General features: G+C 36.2%; 1 protein-coding gene across 3 annotated transcripts in view; it reads right to left on the reverse strand.

The window, feature by feature from the left end:
- Nucleotides 1–832: 832 nt before the first annotated feature.
- The window catches only part of TLK1 (tousled-like kinase 1), a 156,685-nt gene continuing 142,192 nt past the window's right edge, over nt 833–15,325 (reverse strand). For all 3 annotated transcript variants that reach the window (XM_012650795.1, XM_012650794.1, XM_012650796.1), the window contains 3 exons: nt 13,393–13,504; nt 6,190–6,297; nt 833–2,627 (listed from right to left, as the gene is read on the reverse strand). In XM_012650795.1, the coding sequence (XP_012506249.1) occupies nt 2,451–2,627; nt 6,190–6,297; nt 13,393–13,504 (397 nt within the window). In that variant the 3' untranslated portion in view covers nt 833–2,450. The remainder of the gene's footprint in view (nt 2,628–6,189; nt 6,298–13,392; nt 13,505–15,325) is intronic.

The following is a 15,325-nucleotide window of genomic DNA, read 5'->3' on the forward strand; positions in this document are numbered from 1 at the left end:
TTTTCTGTATTCTGACACTAGCAGTAACTCATTCATTTGAAAATAATATGGTGAAGCAGTGATCTAGGTCTATATTACTTATTCAACCTCATGTTAGATTTCGACGTCTGCTTCATGCCTCACCAAAATTTTAAACAAAACTGGGCATTTTCATTTAATTCAGGACTTTAAATAAAGTTACTTTATAAACATAGTACTTTATGATTCATAAAGATGAAAACTCCAATAACAAAACCAAAAAGTTGTGGGCACCACCTAAAGCACTCAATCAGTGCTAACATTTCATTACTATGTCAGTATTTTTTATAGGATTTTTTTTTTTTTTTAGGCAGAGTCTTGCTCTGTCACCCTGGCTAGAGTGCAGTAGCATCATCATAGTTCACTGCAACCTCAAACTCCTGGGCTCAAGCCTCCCAAGTAGCTGGGACTAAAGGCATGTGCCACCACGCCCAGCTAATTTTTTCTACTTTTAGTAGAGACCGGGTCTCACTCTTGCTCTGGCTGGTCTAGAACTGACCTCAAGCCTTCCTCCTGACTCGGCCTCCCAGAGTGCTAGGATTACAAGTGTGAGCCACCACACCCGGCCAGATTTCTATCCTAATCTACAGAGGAAAAGGTATAGCCCTTAAGCCACTCCTGATAGCACCAAGTGATACTTACCCAGGATTAGCCTTGATAATGGTTATTAGATTTAACTTAACAGCTTGAAAACATTTTATTTTTGTCTTGAAGTATACTTAAAGAATTTATTCAGCTGATTTTTAAGTAAAAGAACTAAGTTAGTTTATATCCTAAATCTTGAAAGCTCCCTTTGAATATAATTTTCACAGTCTTTACATTTTAAGTCATTGTTTATTACTGTTTTGGCTACAATCTCTACAATTTCAGCAGCATCTTAAAGAGACAATGTGTCTATGTACAATGAAAAAACAAAATGGCTTGGAACATCAGAAATAAGAGCCACAGTTTAACTGTACAACATTAAGGAGAATCTGTGGTAAGTATAGCCTCCATTTTCTGCAACATGGACAACTTACATGTAAGTATCAACATTATGAATGTGACAATAAAGAAAAAATTCTTACAGGAGTAAAATACAGCATCCTGAAAAATATTGGTTTCTACCATACAAGGCAGTTTAGAAAATGTTCACATTTTAACAAATCTGTACAAACCACAAGAAACTTGTTTATGGGACCATCACCCCACCTTGCTGATAAGAACCTTCTAGAAATGTACAATAACCATGAACAATTTATAAATCTAGTATCTATGTGCTCCACAGCCCTAGAACCCAAGAAACAGATTTAAAGAACTCAATATGTCCACTCTGGACCATTTTTACATGCCTGATTGTTAGTGAATGCCTGCTTTTAATCTCTCTCTATAAAGTACAGTCAACTTGCACCTTCAAGGTCATTCGATTTTTTAGCAAAGAAGCAACATCGTTTAGCAGCAATTAAAGCGCCTTCAAGAAGACTTAAAAAAAATACAATATCCAATTAGAAAAGCCATATTTTTAAACATTTGTACAAGAATAAGCTGCTGAAACTTAGTAAATGAAATATATGACATCTGTACAACAATTTACAATAGCGCTAGAAGGGAATTTATCATTATCCTGCATAGAACTGGTCTGCATTTGGTTACATACTGTCACTTGTTTTGATGAACAAGGCCTGGTAACAAAAGAAAAATATCTGTTAACGATTCTAACATATTAAAAACACTGGCAATATTACAATTTAGTGAATTCAACTGATTTCAAAACAAGCAGCCCATTTTGTCAAAGGTGTAAAGTATCTAGAAATAATAGCTCTCCCTTTAATATAACCAGTGAGAAAAACGGACATGTGATTTCGAGGTACAACTTGGTAAAAGCCAGAATAGGCAAATGACAAAGCCTAACTTTGTCCAAAGATTCTAACTCTCACATTCTATTACTATAAAACACAACTGTCACTGTCATTCAGTTCTTACTTTGGTTTCAGCAGATTAACTGCCAAATGCTGAAGAATGTATCCAGGCACTGTAGTTCTTGTGTTAGAAATATGTCTCATATTTTTTCCATGTGTTTTTAAATAATGAAAAACTACCCTTCATATTAGAACTCTCTAGTAACAACCAAATGTATTTAAGTATTATAAACGTTATTTACAGTGTTCCCCCAAATAAACAAAAAAATTTTTTCTTCGATCTTAACATGGTATTCCTGTTTCTGTGCAACAGGCAGTCATCCTTCACTGCTCAAGGTTATAGTCAGAAGTGTACATTTACTCGTTGTCCATGATCCACTCTCATACAAATGACACTACGAAGAACTACAGTTCACAAACAGTTCTTAACCATGTCCTGTGTAAAAAAAGAAAACAAAAAACACTCAAATGCTCTCAAACTCAAGTGTGCATCTGGAAGCAATTCAAAGATATTATGCCAATCTTGGAGGCAAGTCAGTAAGTAATTATGCTTGAAGAAGGGGGTGTAGGGGATGCTGTCAGCCCAGCCAGGTGTAAGTTCCCTGAAGAATTTGATCTTCTCATGTGTGGGAGAAGGTATGGGTCACTTGCCAGTTGGTGCACATCAAACCGATCTTCTTTTCGGTATGCCAAACAGCGTCTTATAAAGGCCTTAAAAAAAAAAAAGACAGACAATGAACACTATCTAGGTGGTGGGCACACGTACAACCCTGACTCAAGCATAATGAAATCGATACATGTAACCAAAAACATTTGTACCCCCATAATATTTCAAAATTTAAAAAAAGGAAGAAAGAAAAAGTCAGCAATTAAAATGATCTTTTTGTCTTCTAAACATCAATCAACTGACTCCTACAGAAGGATGGGCACACTTAAGACAATAAGCAGATATCATCTGATTGGAAGTTCAAACTTTAAAAATATAAATTTTCTCTGGCAATAAAATTCTCACTCCAAATTCTACTCTCTTCTATTCTCTCTAGCCCCTAGTGGTTTACCATATAGTCTAAATTTTTATTGCTACTATTTAATTTACTGCTGGACAGCTGCATTTCTTACAAAATTCTGAAGAGTTCTTTTTCTAGCATTTTCTTCTGCTAAACAATTGTCCCATCCCCATCCCATTTTGTTACCACTTCAGTCTGGTCAAAGGGTAAGAGGCCATTTTTAGCCATTATATTTTTCCCACAGAGCATAAAGACTTTTGTTACATGAAGAGAACACTGAAGTGACACTTCCATTAGGGTTTTGTTTCCTAGGTTAATCCTGTACATCATTACACTTTTGAAAAAGCTAAATAACAGAATATGCCACTTTTTTTCTCAAACTAGTTTTACATAGCCTTTCCCCGAGAATACCCTTTTACAAAAAATCTTTACTGAGGTATATAACACATTTTAAAAAAAGCACACAAATCGTAAGTGCACCTCACAGAGTAAATACATCTATGTAACTGGGCAAACAGATCAAGAAAAAGAACCCCCTAAGCCTCCTCATGCCCTCTTCTTCCAGGCACTAACTCTGTCCCCAACTGAACCTGGGTACCCTCTATCCTAACTTCTAACACCATAGTTGAGTTTTGCTTATTCTGAATTTTATGTTCATAAAGTTATAGATAGATTATGTTCTCCTTTGCCTGGCTTCTTTTGCTCAATATTTTATTTGTGAGGTTCATCCATTTTTTTGCAACACATATTCTCAAAGGATAACTGATAATTGTCTCCCTTTCTTATTGCTGACACTAGAAGTAACATTAACTTGTCTTGAAATTCCTGACACATAAATTCATAAATTAAACCATATGCAGGAAAAAACTACAACTAAGTTACACATTGTTAAATAGAAGTTTAATCATGTTAAGAAGTAACTATTTTGCACCTTCTTTGCTTTGAAATTCATTAGAAGTAATTTTTTCTCTAAAAACATTTAGCTATTCTTATCGTTTTACCACAGTTATAGCTTACTATTTATCCAGAGTATATCTGATCCCTTAGAGGTCTTACCTTTTTTACTCTTTAATAAAAAACCAAACCAAAACAAAAAAACCTCTCAGTTCAAGACCAGCCTGAGCAAGAATTAGACCCCATCTCTACAAAAAAATAGAAAAATTAGCCGGATGTTATGGCATGCGCTTGTAGTCTCAGCTATTCAGGAGACTGAGGCAGGTGGACTGCTTGAGCCCAGGAGTTTGAGGTTGCAATGAGCTGTGATCACATCACTGCTCACTAGCCAGGGTGACAGAGCAAGACTCTATCTCAAAAAACAAAACAAAAACAAAGTAACTCTCAGAGACTTTGAAAATGATTAAGATAGAGGAAAAAAAAAATCAAGAGTAACTGATGTGTTCAAATCAGAGTTTGAGGGCAAGAGAGGTTAAGAGGTCTGCAACAAGTAAAAGTACTTAAGTTGCCCACACCGGATCAGGGAAAAGTACAATGGTGTATTCTGTAAGGACAAGAGGTTAAAACAAATGAACAAACATGTGGAATCCTCTTTCCCCTAACCCTTCCTAAATTCCAGATACCAAAAAAAGTGATTATGGCACCTATAAAGAGCCTAAGGATGGAACTAGAGACGGTTAAATGGGACTCCTCTTCGGCATACTCCACTTACTCCTGGCCATTTTTGTCAGTATTAAAAAAATAAATAGGCCAGGCATGGCGGCTCATGCCTGTAATCCTAGCACTCTGGCAAGCCGAGGTGGGAGGATCACTTGAGCTCAGGAGTTGGAGACCAGCCTGAGCAAGAGTGAGACTCCTTTTCTACTAAAAATAGAAAAATTAGCCTGGCATGGTGGTGTGCACCAGTAGTTCCACCTACTCAGGAGGCTGAGGTAGGAGGATCGCTTGAGCCCAGGAGTTTGAGGTTGTTGTGAGCTAGGCTGACATCACTGGCACTCTAACCTGGTTGATGGAGTGAGACTCTGTCTCCAAAAAAAAAAAAGGATCTTCCTCTTATTAATTTAGTTTCTGTCCTCACTTGTAGACAAAAAGGGAAGAACAAAAGATTTAAATACTAGCACTGCTAAGATCTTTTTAAAGGAGTCATATTTACCATATGAAAATAATTCATTATGCTTTAAAATAAGAATATTACATTTATTTTTTTAACTGTCAAAATCTTCTAACTATCATTCAAATTACTTGCAAGAAAACAATAAAGATGCAAGGGACAAAAGGGAATGTTAGACAGTTCTAGTAAACATTCTTAGGAGATTAGCTACACAAAACCCAGCACATTTTCAATTATGAAGAATATCATGACTTCAAACATCTAGCAGTACTTATCTAAACTATATAATACTAGTAGAATATAGGAACTATATAGTGACTGTTATGAATTATTATGGCCTGGATTATTTGCACCAGGAAAAACAGGAGCTTCATGGGTTTGTCTTATGAATTTCACAAGGTTTAAAAAAGAGAAGACTCCCAAGAGGAAGTCACAGAGAAAGGAGCTTTGTGACGAGTGTGACAGAGGAGGAATAAAAATACATTTATCAAAGGCCAATAGAATGAAGGTGGGAAGACACATAATAAGCAACACAAAAGTTTTGTTCTAATTAGAAATAGCTATTTCCTGTAATTTTATTATATAAACATGTGGATTAGAATTGGATTATTGGATGTATATGGATTATATTGGATTAGCTCTCAGGAGCTAGTGCAAAGCAGCACAGAGGTCAAGGATGTGGATTTTGTAGTTTGGCAGGAATGGACACTTGTGAGCTATAGCTCTGCTACCTACTAGCTGGTATGGTTCTAAACAAGGTACCTGTGCTGTGACTTGGCTGGTTTCCTACTTTATAAAATGTAAGTAACAAAAGTACCCACACCTGATAAGGTTATTAGAAGATAATATATATAAAAGTGCTAAATAAATAGTTAAGTAGTTATTATTATTACTTTCGTTATTTCTTAAATAACATGAAGGTAATGATGGGCCCAGATCTTATGATTTTCCCCAATTTTCAAAGCAAGCTGATGAACACAATTAATCAACCACCACCATATTTGGATGTTTAAAAGATGAAAACTCTCACAACCAGAGGCTGATGCAGCTCCTTTTTCCAGAACAAATCACCAGTCCCTGCAAGACAGCGCCTTTGCAGTACTGATTCCTGTGACTTTACTTACTGGTATTCACTGTGCTGTAAAGTACAACTGATGAAAGAAAAGTTACTTCACAAAACTTATTTACATAAATTTAATACCTTGGCTTCACTGCTTACAACTGGTTTTACAGGGAACTGGACTTCTGTGGCTTTTAATATTGTATTTTCTTGAAGAATGTCTTGTTGAGATTGATTGTGACCAAATGGCTAAAAAACAAAAAGTTGAGACATTTATCTCACAAAATATTTAAAAAGAGAGCATTAATAAATCCCCTAAACCCAAAATACAAATGATTTATGTTCTAAAATCTTGTCCTCAATTATTTGGAAGTTAAGATGCATTCTCATAGAAAGGAGATTATAATTGATAGCACGCCAAGAAAACCCATCTGATCAATCTTCAACATAGATTAAACACTGTAAGAAACAGAAGAAAATAATGCCATTGCAGTATAATTAGGATAAAATAAAAACATAAAAGATGTAAAACTTTATTCTAAATGTACAAAAAATGAAGTCTGATTAGAGAAGAGATGAAGAAACAATGAGAATGTCTGTGAAAATTCCAAAGAATAAAATATTTGTGTATGATACACTATCTTAAGGAGCTCTGGATTTGGAGTTAGGAGATGTGGGTTTGGTTTAAACATGCTGTGAATTCCCAGACAAGTCCCTTAATTTCTCCTTCCATACTGATGAAGGGATGTGGTGGATGTGGACTAGATAATATCTATGGTAACTTGCACTTCTGATTTCAATGTAAAAAGATTTGAGAAGAATTAAGTTTTTTTTTTTTTATTTGAATAGAATTAGGGGGTACAAGTGGTTTTTTGGTAACATGGATGAATTGTACAGTGGTGAAGTCAGGGCTTTTAGTGTAGTTGTCACTTGAATAGTATACATTGTACCTGATAGGTCATTTTTGATTCCTCCCCTCTCCTCCCTTCTGAGTCTCCAAAGTCCATTACACCACTCTGTATGACCATGTATACCCATCATTCAGCTCCCACTTATAAGTGAGAACATACAGTATTTCTTTTTTCCATTCCTGAGATACTTTACTTAGGATAATGGCTTCCAGTTCAATCCAAATTACTGCAAAAGACAGTATTTCATTTTATTTTTATGGCTGAGTAGTACTCCATGGTGTGTGTGTGTGTGTGTGTGTGTGTGTGTGTGTGTGTATACTTACCACGTTTTCTTTATCTACTTGTCAGTTGAAGGGCAATTAGGTTTATTCCGTATCTTTACAATTGTGGATTGTGCAGGTGTCTTTTTGATATAATGACTTTTTTTCCTTTGGGTAGATACCCAGTAGTGGGGTTGCTGAATCAAATAGTAAGTCTATTTTTAGTTCTTTGAGGAATCTCCACGCTGTTTTCCATAGAGTTTGTACTAATTTACATTCCCACCAAAAGTGTATAAGCATTCCCTTTTCACGTCTGTGCCAAAATCTATTATTTTTTTGATTTTTTATTAATAGCCATTCTGACAGGGGCAAGGTGGTATCTCATTGTGGTTTTATTTATTTATTTATTTATTTTTTGAGACAGAGTCTCACTTTGTTGCCTGGACTACAGTGCTCATTGTGGTTTTAATTTGCATTTCCCCGATGACTAGTGATGCTGAGCATTTTTTCATGTTTGTTGGCCATCTGTATATCTTATTTTGAAAAATGTTCATGTCTTTTGCCCACTTTTTAATGTGGTTGTTTCTTATTTAAGTTCCTTGTAGATTCTGGATATTATTCCTTTGCACTATGTATGGTTTGTGAATATTTTCTCCCATTCTCTAGGTTGTCTATTTACTCTGCTATTTCCTTTGCCATACAGAAACTAGTTTAATTAAGTCCCAATTATTTATTTTTGCTTTTGTTGTATTTGCTTTTGAGATCTTAGTCATAAATTCTTTGCCTAGGCCAGTGTCCAGAAGAGTTTCGTCTTAAGTTTTCTTCTAGAATTTTGATGGTGTCAGGTCTTACATTGAAGTCTTTAATCCATCTTGAGTTAATTTTTGTGTATAGTGAGAGATAGGGATCCAGTTTCATTCTTCTGCATGTGGCTATCCAATTTTCCCAGTACATTCTATTGAAGAGGGTATCCTTTCCCCAGTGTATATTTTTGTCTGCTTTGTTGAAGATCAGTTGGTTGTATCTATATGATTTTATTTCTTATTCTGTTCTATTGAGCTATGTGTCCACTTTGTAGCAGTACCATGCTGTTTTGGTTACTATAGCTTAAAGTCACGTAATGCAATACCTCCAGATTTGGTTTTTTTGATTAGGATTGCTTTGGCTATTTGGTTTTTTTTTTTAATTCCATGTGAAATTTAGGACTATTTTTTCTAATTCTGTAAAAAATGATGTTGGTATTTTGATGGGAATTGCACTGAATCTGTATGTCACTTTGGGCAGCATGGACATTTTAACAATACTGACTGTTCCAATCCATAAGCAGGGGCTGCTTTTCCATTTGTTTGTAGTGAACAGCATTATTTCTTTCATCAGTGTTTTGTATTTCTCCTTATAGAGATCTTTCACCCCCTTGGTTAAGTATATTCATTCCTAGGCTGTTTTTTGTTTTGTTTTGTTTTGTTTTGTTGCAGCTATTGTATTGAGTTCTTGATTTGACTTTCAGCTTTAGTGAGTTTCATAAGTACACAGAAATTCTATTGTTTTGTGTATGTTTATTTTGTATACTGAAACTTTACTCAACTTATCAATTCTAGGAGTCTTTTGGATTTTCTAAATATAAGATCGTATCATTGGCAAACAGGGATAATTTGACCTCCTCTTTCACAATTTGGATGCCCTTTATTTCTCTTGACTGATTGCTATAGCTAGGCCTTCCAGTACTACATTGAATAGAAGTGGTGAAGGTGGAATCCTTGTCTTGTTCCAGTTCTTAGGAGGAATGCTTTCAACTTTACCCCACTCAGGATGATGTTGGCTGTGGGTTTGTCATATATGGCTTCTATTATTTTGAGGTATTTTCCTTCTATGCTGAGTTTTTATCATGAACAGGTGCTAGATTTTACCAAATGCTTTTTCTGCATTTATTGAGATGATCATATGGTTTTTAATTCTGTTGATGTGGTGAATCACATTTATGGATTTGAGTATGATGAACCATTCTGACATCCCTGGTATGAAACTCATGCGATTGTGGTGAATTGCTTGTTTTTTTGGTTTTTTTTTAATGTGCTGTTGGATCCAGTTTGACAGTATTTTGTTGAGGATTTTTACGTCTATATTCATGCAGGATATTGGTCTGTAGTTTTATTTTTGTTGTGTCCTTTCTTAGCTTCAGTACCAGGGTGATACTGGCTTCACTAAATTAGTTCACTACTTGATGTTACGGAACAGTTTCAGTAGGACAGGTACCAGTTCTTCTTCGTAGGTTTGGTAGAATACGGTTGTGAATCCATCTGGTCCTGGGCTTTTTCTTGTTGGAAGATTTTTATTACTAATTCTATCTTGCTATTCATTATTGGTCTGTTTAGGATTTCTATTTCTTCCTGATTCAAGCTTGGGAGGTTGCGTGTTTCCAAAAATTTACCCATTTTCCCTAGATTTTCCTGTTTGTGTGTATGGGAGTAGTCATAGTAGTGTTGGATGATCTTTCATATTTCTGTGGTATCAATTGTAATGTTTGCTTTCTCATTTCCGATTAAGCTTGTCTGATTCTTCTCGCTTCTTTTCGTGGTTAATCTAGCTAGTGGTCTATCAATTTTATTTTTTCAAAGAACCAACTTTTTTGCTTTGTTGATCCTTTCTATTGTCTTTTTGATTTTGGTTTTGTTTAGTTCTACTCTGTTCTTTTGTTATTTCTTGTCTTCTGCTAGCTTTGGGTTTGGTTTGATCTTGTTTTGCTAGTTTCTTGAGATGTGACATTAGGTTGTTAATTTGTGACCTTTCTGTCTTTTTGATGTAGGTAGGCATTTAGTGCTATCAGCTTGCCTCTTAGCACTGCTTTTGCTGTATCCCATAGATTTTGGGAGCTTGTGTTGTCACTGTCATTCAATTCAAAACATTTTTTGATTTCGTTGTTGACCCAAAGATTGTGCAGCAGCAGGTTTGTTTAACTTCCACGTATGTGTATAGTTTTAAGAGTTCCTCTTGGAACTGATTTCTAGTTTTATTCTACAGTGGTCTGAGAAGATACATAGTATGATTTTATTTGTTAAAAATTTGTTGAGACTTGTTTTGTGGCTGAATATATGGTCTATCTTGGAAAATGTTCCATGTGCTGATGAGAAGAATGTATATTGTGAAGTTTTGGGGCAGAATGTTCTGTAAATGTCTGTTAGGTCCATTTGTTCTAGAGTTCCATTTAAGTTCACTGTTTCTCTGTTGATTTTCTGCCTCAATGATCTGTCCAGGTCTGTCAGTGGAGTGCTGAAGTTCCCCTACTGTTATTATTAGGTTAAGTATGAAATGTCCAATTTCCTTAAGTACTAAGTTTGACAGTCGACATCTCTGACATTTCACTTTGACACTTCTAGTTTTATTTTTCTTGTGAAGGTACATCCTCCGTCTTTGAAACGCAGGTTTGGCTTGTGATTATCTTTCATTTTTTTTAGAGCAATTTTTGTGAAACCATGGATAAGTAAAAAATATTCGTATTATTTTTGAATATGAGTTCCATCATGGAACCAATGCAGTGCAAACAGCTCGAAATATCAATGAAGTGTTTGGGAAGGATATGGCTAACGAACACAGTACATAGATGGTTTGAGAAGTTCCATTCTGGTGATTTTAATCTTGAAAATGAGCCACATGGGTGACCAGAGACCAAGGTAGATGATGGTGAGATGAAAGCTGTAGTGGAAGTGAATCCATCTCAACCTACAAGTGAATTAGCAGCAAGGTTTGGTGTTACTATTTCAACAGTATTGGACCACTTGAAACAAATCAGCAAGGTAAAGAAGCTGGATAGATGGGTTCCACATGAATTAAATAAGCATCAGAAGAGAAATCGTCTCAAAGCTTGCCTTTCTTTGTTGTCACGACATAAATGCAAACCATTTCTACACCATATTGTTACATGTGATTAAAAAGGATTCTTTTTGACAACTGCTTGGCACAATGGTTGGATGAAGATGAAGTGCCAAAAACACAGTCCCAAACCAAATACTCATCAAAGAAAGCTAATGGTGTCTGGTGGTTTAGTGCTGGTATTATCCACTAAAGCTTCATTAAGCCTGGTAAATCGATTACAGCAGATGTCTACTGCAACCAATTGGATGAAATGAGGAGGATGCTTATGATTAAGCAGCCAAGATTGGTCAACAGAGACAGGCCAATCCTCTAGCAAGACAATACTCGACCACGTGTCGCACAAACAACGCTGCTCAAACTACAGAACTGGACTTAGAAACTCTCTGTCATCTACTGTATTCACCAGCTCTTAGACCAACTGACTACCACTTCTTCCAGGCTTTGGACCACTTCTTGTGAGAAAAAATATTCAATTCTCAACAAGCTGTGGAAAACGCCTTTGGTGATTTCATCACCACTCGCTCTCCAGGCTTCTTCACTGCTGGCATAAACAAGCTACTTGGCAAAACTGTGTTGATAATTCAGGAGTACACTTTGATCAATTGCACTGCTTCTTGTTTGAGATATATATTAATAATAAACTATACTTTTAATCTGAAATCAGACATTTCATATGTAATAACCTTTTGCTGTTTATTTCATTTCTCAGGTATAGGAGTATTTGTTTTATGCATCTGTGAGGTCAGGTTCATAAAACTGTGTTAGGTGCATATCTATTTAGGATTGTTACATCTTCTTGTTGAATTGATCTATTTATCATTACATATGACCATCTTTGTCTTTTTTTACTGTTGTTGATTTAAAGTCTATTTTATGTGATATAAGAATAGCTACTCCTGCTTGCTTTTGGTTTCCATTTGTGTGGAATATTTTTTCCAATTCTCTACCTCGAGTCTATGAGGCTCTTTATGAGTTAAATGAATTTTGTGGAGACAGCAGATATTTGGGTTGTGTTTTTTAATCCATTCCATCAATCCATCTGTTTTAATTGAGGTATTTACACTGTTTACATTCAGTGTTAATACTGATATGTGAATACAGTCATCATGTTGACTGTTACCTAGTTGCTTTTTTTTTTTTTTTTTTGGAGACAGAGTTCACTGTGTTGCCTAGGCTAGAATGCCGTGGCGTCATCCTAGCTCACGGCAACCTCAAACTCCTGGGCTCAAGCAATCCTTCTGCCTCAGCCTCCCGAGTAGCTGGGACTACAGGCATGTGCCACCATGCCCGGCTAATTTTTTCTATTTTTAGTTGTTTGGCCAATTTCTTTCTATTTTTAGTAGAGACGGGGTCTCGCTCTTGCTCAGGCTGGTTTCGAACTCCTGAGCTCAAACAAGCCGCCTGCCTCGGCCTCCCAGAGAGCTAGGATTACAGGCGTGAGCCACCGCGCCCGGCCCCTAGTTGCTTTTTATTCTTCCTTGTGTTATTGTTTTATAGGACCTGTGAGTTTTTACATTTGAGTGTTTTTACCCTGGTGAGTATTGACCATTCTTTTTGGTGTTTAGAGCACTTCTGAGCATTTCTTGTAGGACAGGTCTAGTGGTGACAAATTCCCTTAGTGTTTGCTTGCCTGGGAAAAATCTTATTTCTCCTTCATTTATGAAACTTAGTTTTACAAGATACAAAATTCTTGGCTGACAGTTACTCTGTTTAAGAAGACTAAAGACTAAAAATCTTGTAAGATTTTTGCAGAGAAGTCTGCTGTTAGTTTGATGGATTTTCCTTTGTATGTTACTTGTTGCTTTCATCTTATGGCTTGTAGGATTTTCTCCCCCACTTTAACTTTGGCCAGACTGATGACTATGTGCTTGGTGATGTTAAAACTAAGTTTGATGGTACTTCCCTGAGGAGGCACAGGAGAAAACTATGCCCAGGCCAAACTATGTGGGGTTGGGGGTGGTTGTGTATTAGAGGAAGTGGAAAGAATGGAGGATAAGGAAAATTGTTTGACTCCAGTATTCCTAATAGTAAAAAATGTTAGTATGTTAACAGATAGTTACTAATTTTCCTTTAAAAAAAAAAAAAGAGAGAGAGACAGCAAAAGCAGGCCAAATAAACTGGGGTTTATTTGGTGGTTATTATTAAAATAATTCTGATCCATGGAAATTTTAGGAAAAAATAGAGAAGCGGCCTAGCATTCCTTGGAAAGATTGAAATTTACTTCAAATTAATAAAATTTTGCATTTTAGAGGGGAAAATTCAACTCAATTAATCTCTATACATTTGAAGTTAGTGTAACTTACCTTTCTACCATAAAGACACTGAAAGAAGATTACTCCAACTGACCACACATCAACTTTGTTGGAAATCTTTGGTGGTTCTTTTCCAACTACAAAACACTCAGGAGGTAAATACCTATAGTTTTGAGGGGGGGAGGGGAAAGGGAAAGGTTACTCTGACAATGTATAACTTAAAACCTTCTAAATGTAAAATCTTAGAACACTCATTTCATATTATGTAAACTTTAGGACTTTCATCAATTAAAATCATCAATTAAATATCTGAAGCATTTATATTCTTTTATCATTTAACTTGAGCCAAAATGTACAACCTTATGATAAAATATATCTATAATCATATATCTATAGAAACAAAAAATTACCATTAGACATTACAATGGTCTCATACGAGTAAGTACCTAATAAGGTATAAGGTATTCCTCTCCCATTCCCCTTAACCACTGTTCAAAAGGTAGGCAGTTCTTTCTAAAATATACATCTGATCATGTAGTTCTTTTGTTTAAACAACCTCAACAGCACTTACTGCCAACAAGACCTCACGCCTCCTGTTTGTAACACAAGACCCATCCTAATCTAGCAACCACATAAATTTCCAAAATCTGCACTATTTCTCCCACCCCAATCCCCCAAATCAGCTGGTCAAAACCAAATCCACTTGCTTTCCAGCATTGCTCTCCTTTTTCCTCCATGCTTTTGAATATGACAATCTCTAATAGCTTCCCTAATCACTCCAATTCTCTTGGTGAGCATCTTTTCTTCTTCAAGACCCACTCGTCCTCCATAAGTCATGCTTCCCATGTTACCACAGGATAGTGTGGTGCCTCTATAATGGCATTAAACTATAATCATAGTAGACTGGGAGCAGCTATTCACTGTGCAATTTCAAGCACTAGGACTACCTGAAACACACTGAGTATTCAAAATTGCTATTTTTAAAATTTTAAGTGCTATTTTTAAGTTTATAATTTTTTGATAAAGCATAAAATAAATCTGTCATCTCAGGTTATAAATAAAATAATGCACCCCAAATGCAAGGATCTCATACCTCAAAAATTTAAACAAACAGGGCCGGGTGCAGGGGTCACGCCTATAATCCTAGCACTCCGGAGCCCGAGGCGGGAGGATTGCTTGAGGTCAGGAGTTCGAGATCAGCCTGAACAAGAGCAAGACCCTGTCTCTACTAAAAATAGAAAAAAATAGCTGGTGTGGGGGTGTGTGACTGTAGTCCCAGCTACTTGGAAGGCTGAGGCAGGAGGACTGCTTGAACCCAGTAGTTTGAGGTTGCTGTGAGGTGGGCTGATGCCACGGCACTTTACCTGGGTGACAGCAAGACTCTGTCTCAAAAATAAAAAATTTTAAATAAACAAAAAATCCTGGAAAAGAATAATGCAGCTAAATGGGAATCTACTGCTTTTCTAAAAATTCAGTTTTGTACTATTTTAAAATCACTGAGATTTCGGCAGGATGTTGACAAATCTCTTAAAAAACACATATGAAATTTCCCTGAAGTAAAACCACTAAAGGTGACCAATAACTCATTTGTGATTTAAATCCTTTACTTCTCCCCAAATCAGCTAAAAAGCTAGATTTGTTTTTATCAGTAGAAGTGTCTATTTTGTGTAGGTATAGGCGAATGCATGTATAAGTGAAACAAGAGTGGCTCTTAAACACTATGCTATAGTGTCTCTCTAGGCAAAAGGGTGTAAGCAAGGAGAGCAACTGTAGGAATAGATATAGCAAAGTCATTTGGGAAAAAATGTCCACCAGCATTTAGTGAATGACTGCATTTAGACTGGGGTGGGGGGAGACAAAACTGATTTTCTCCTATTTTTTTTTTTTTTGAAACAGAGTCTTGCTCTGTTGCCCTGGCTAGAGTGAGTGCCGTGGCGTCAGCCTAGCTCACAGCAACCTCAAACTCCTGGGCTCAAGCAATCCT

This window comes from Propithecus coquereli, unplaced genomic scaffold (assembly GCF_000956105.1).
Source record: "Propithecus coquereli isolate 6110/MARCELLA unplaced genomic scaffold, Pcoq_1.0 Scaffold34, whole genome shotgun sequence".
NCBI lineage: Eukaryota > Metazoa > Chordata > Mammalia > Primates > Indriidae > Propithecus > Propithecus coquereli.